This window comes from Zeus faber (genome assembly GCF_960531495.2).
Source record: "Zeus faber genome assembly, chromosome: 17".
In the NCBI taxonomy this organism is placed as follows: domain Eukaryota; kingdom Metazoa; phylum Chordata; class Actinopteri; order Zeiformes; family Zeidae; genus Zeus; species Zeus faber.
Window position 1 is genome coordinate 24,158,541 of NC_137204.1, and position 4,393 is coordinate 24,162,933.

At 41.0% G+C, this 4,393-nt stretch overlaps 1 protein-coding gene across 4 annotated transcripts in view; it reads left to right on the plus strand.

Moving 5' to 3' along the window:
- Positions 1-2,709, plus strand: part of LOC307242770 (growth hormone receptor-like) — a 25,639-nt gene extending 22,930 nt beyond the window's left edge. For all 4 annotated transcript variants that reach the window (XM_080017344.1, XM_080017345.1, XM_080017347.1 and 1 more), the window contains one exon: positions 1-2,709. This exon is cut by the window's left edge and continues 324 nt beyond it. In XM_080017344.1, the coding sequence (XP_079873470.1) occupies positions 1-456 (456 nt within the window). In that variant the 3' untranslated portion in view covers positions 457-2,709.
- Positions 2,710-4,393: the final 1,684 nt, after the last annotated feature.

The following is a 4,393-nucleotide window of genomic DNA, read 5'->3' on the forward strand; positions in this document are numbered from 1 at the left end:
TTGGGCCACGCCTGGCCACCCGGGGAGCTGCTGCTGACCGAGGAGGAAAAGACAACCGCCCGCAGAGACGACGACAACAACTGCAAGGAAGACATTGGGGCGGAGAAGAACGAGGGCCAAAGCGCGGGGAAGAATTCAGCCTTTATGGACTATGCTTCGGAACTGGACGCTGGGAAGAAGAGCCCCGGAGAAGGAGACAGCATGGAGGTGGAAGACGGGGCTGACCACGGGCGACTGGACCCTGAATCTTCTGTCACCGGCCCCCAGGCGTCAGTCTACACCGTGGTGGAGGGCGTGGACGGGCTGAACAGCCTCGTGCTGACACCCAACACGACGACGCCCACCCTCCACCCACCCCCGCAACACCACCGACAAGTTGTCGTTGTGCCATCAAAAGTCATGCCCACACCCCAGGGCTACCTCACCCCTGACCTTTTGGAGAACATTACACGGTAATGGAGGTGTTTTATAATCCTGCCATTGGAAACTGAATTAATTCTTGTTAAAATTAAAGGTGAACAAAGTTAACGATGCCTTTTCTTTCTAGACGTCCAACAGCCCAGATGTAAGAGGTCGCGAGTTTACTTTGGTTCATAAATAATAGACCAATTGTAAGGAAAAAAAGGGTCTTAATCTGCTTTTAAAAAAAAAAAAAAGGGGGTTCAAAAAAAAAGTTATCAAATAAAGGTTACCTTGGTTTGAAATCCATTTAGTGCCACTTCCTAAAGTGCAGCGATATCTAGTGGCCAGTTGGCAGAACTACAGCACGAAACACACTTCTTAAAGTGTAAATGAAGTTGAAAGTACTGTGTTTTCCATGAATGGTATTATCAACAGTATTAACATGAATTAGTCTACTTCTGTGCCTTCCTTCAACTGGATATGCTGAAGTTAACCTGTGTTGATACTGATGAGCTTTGGTAGATAAATAGACCAACCGGGAGGAGAAAGTGTCTTATCAAGTTTTCTATTGTTTTGGGCCTGGATTTGTTTCATATATAGCACACGGAAACTGTTGAGAGGGAGGAAGTAACTGCAGGGCTGCCAAGTTGCGGGGGGGTTGGGGGACACGTGAAGCACAGGGCTTTTTTCGTTTCGTTAAATTAGGAATTAAACTACGGTGACCGGACATCCTGGTTTGTCCAGGACTGTCTTGGTTTCAAGCTGTGAGTCCCGACAGATATCTGTAAAACACTAAAATGTAATGTCCTGGTTTTCAACATTCACGACCAAATTGTGGTTTTCAGCACAATTAAAATGATTATTATTATTATTATTAATAATAATAATAATAATAATAATATTATACTTGGTTTCAGCGCAAACGTTTATCGTGTTCTGTCCCACTCATTCCCCAACCCAATCAGAAAGGCGATGTTCAGCGATTCGCAAACCGTTCAGTTATCCACAATCTTTCGCTGATGACTTTTCTTCCGGCTCTGTGTTGCAGTACCAGCCTAACGCGAGGCCCCCACCCACTCATATCATGTGGCCACCCATAACGGTTGTGGCCCTTACCAACCGCATAGTGTTTATGCCAGCGACTAGCCCTGACTGCACTCCAACTACGATGTTGCGTGTGGGTGTTCAAGTAACGTGCGTACGAAAAGGGAATTCCCTTCCACCACTCGAACAGTGACGGGCACCAAAACAAGCGCGAGTGAGGAAATATATACGTAGTATTAAAAACAGCACGAAAAGAAAGCAATTGTAATTATTTTGGGAGAAATTCAGCGTGAGAAATACCAGGTGTGTGTGCAAGTGTGTGAACTAGTTGATATGCATGAGTCTCAAGGTCAAAGCGGGCAACTTGGCAGCTCAGCAACTGCAAAATGTGGAAAGCCTTGTTTTGAAATCCTTTAATGCCCCTGCTACTTCCTAAACTGCTCCAACAGCGACACCAGGTGGCCAGTTGGTGGAATTACAGAGGGAAACTAAGTGCAAGTTTTCCATTGTTTAACACTAATTGACTTAGTAACACTAATTAGTCTAGTTCTGTGCCTTGCGTCAACTCAAGATGCTGGCGTTAACCTTTGTTGATAATGATGAGCTTTGGTAAATTACTTTTTTTTTTTCCTACCGAGGAAACTGTTGAGGTGAGGTAACAGCAAAATGTTGAAAGCCTCGGTTTTAAATCCTTTCATTCTGGCACCACTCCTTACACTCTCAGTACAATTAACTTCTGAAAAAATAGATAAAACTACACCTGTACTTTGATTTTTACATTTGTGCACCAAAGATATGCCATATATCATTTTTCTTTCATTAAAATGTTCTAAACCTAAAGGGAAAGGTGTTTTTATGTCCTAACATCGTGTCGATTTTGAAAACTACTTGATAGTGTTTAACTGATATTGTTTAAACGTCAAACTCACACATTTATAGAGCATCAGCAGTGGATATATTTTTTTAATTCGTACTTATACACAATAAACATCCAATATCAGCAGCGCTCGTATTTTTTTATTAGTCTTTCTGCAATGTAAGATAAACCTGATATAAGGGGTATTTTTTTATCAGTGCTATTTCACTTTGCCTTGTTTACAAAATTACAAACTGTGAAAGATTCTAACGTGAAATATATTGTGTTGGCTTGTGCTTGATGAGTTTTTTTTGTTTTTATTCCCCAAAAAATAATGGTTGTGGAATTTCAGTTTTTCAGTTACAATTGTAGTTTGTTACTGTCACAAATAAACTACTTGCATTTTATTTCCTTGCCTTTCTTGCAAAATTGATATATTATTAATGACTTATTTTTATTTCATCTATAATTTCACAGTGCAGAGACAAAAAGGTTGGTCCTTTGTCTTTGTAGTTTCCTCTCTGTGGAACTGTCCACCCTTCACAATCATCAGATCATACCTGTCAACCCCCTCGTTTTTCCTAGGATTCTCCTGTATCTTACATCCTCCCATTGAAATATTTTCCTGTTAATCTTCTGTATTTTTAACCTTTAAAAAAAAGAAAAAGGGTTGACGGTAGGCTGCGCGATCAAAGCGATCTCCTCTCCGGGATCAGAGCGATCTCCTCTCCGCTGTGCGGCCCCACTCCCAGCTCTCTAAACAAAAACAATATAAACTTTTTTTATTGTAGAAGTATTTACTTTCTTCCATTTCTTAATTGCATGAAACAAAAACAAGCCCTGTTTATAACAGACCGGCAGGGGGCCCACCCGGTCGTCCCCCGGCCAACCACACCCCCACACTAACCCAGGTCAACACGGGTGCAGCAGGCCGAACAGAAGTCACACGGGCCACACCCCAGATCCGGCCGGGAAACTTTTATTTTCAAAGTCCACTGTTAACAGCTATGGATCAGATCAGCAGAGTCCAAGAGCTTTTTTTGAATCTCGCCTGAAAACACACTTTTCATTGTTTTCATAATACACCTCTTTGTAGTATTATGTCTTAATATTTATGTGATCATGTGTGTTTGTGTATCAGTTTCAGTGCTACTGCCTGGTACTTTCAATAACCTACAGTAAACTTTTCATTATATTTGTAATGAATTATAAATTGATATAGAAGTTCAATGTAATAAAAACTGACTGACTAAATGTTTTCTGTATATTTTGTTTGAGAGAAATGGTACAACCATCGGAAAACCTAAAAACATGAAATTAGCAAAGAGAAAATAAATAAAAATAAATAACAAAATAATAAATACAATATTTTATGTATTCAAATATAATCAATTAAATGATAATGAAAACCGAATGAAAGGTGTTATTGGTCTCGATCTTATGGTAAAGCGATACCTGGTGGCCACTTGGCGGAACTGCAGGAAACGCGTTTCTCTGCATATAAATTAAGTTTAAAAGTTCTGCGGGTTGTGTTGGGGTTTTTTTTTTGTGCATTATATATACTTTTATAAAACAACCAAATCACAGTATTCTCGTTCTGTTGCTTTTCTTCAACTCGAGATGCTGAAGTTAAGCGTTGTTAACGTCGACCAGCTTATGGACACGTTCACTCGTTTGGAAATGGTTCGTTTTATGATGTTTTAATCCACGGCTAACTGACTTAGCTTTGTGCTAGCTTCTTCCCAAGGCAACGATGGGTAACGATCGCCATTGTACGTTATTTATCGTCTGTTTGTTATTCTTTTGTTTTTTTTAACGCAGAGTATTTCAGAGACTGTGTTGGAGAACACCATGCTGGGGATGAAGCTGGACGACGCCCGGAGGCTCCTGCAGTTCTCCGTGATTAAAGAAAGGTGTTTGACGGAGGGTGAGTGGAGCGTCCCCCGTGTTACACCGCAGCACCAGCGGCAGCATTAGCCGTGTTTTAGCCTTTTCTGGCCAAATAAAATGTTTAGTTGTTGAATGTCTCCGCCGTGTTGTTCCTCAAAAATACCACCCTGGATTATAAACTTGACATTGTAATCTGGAGTT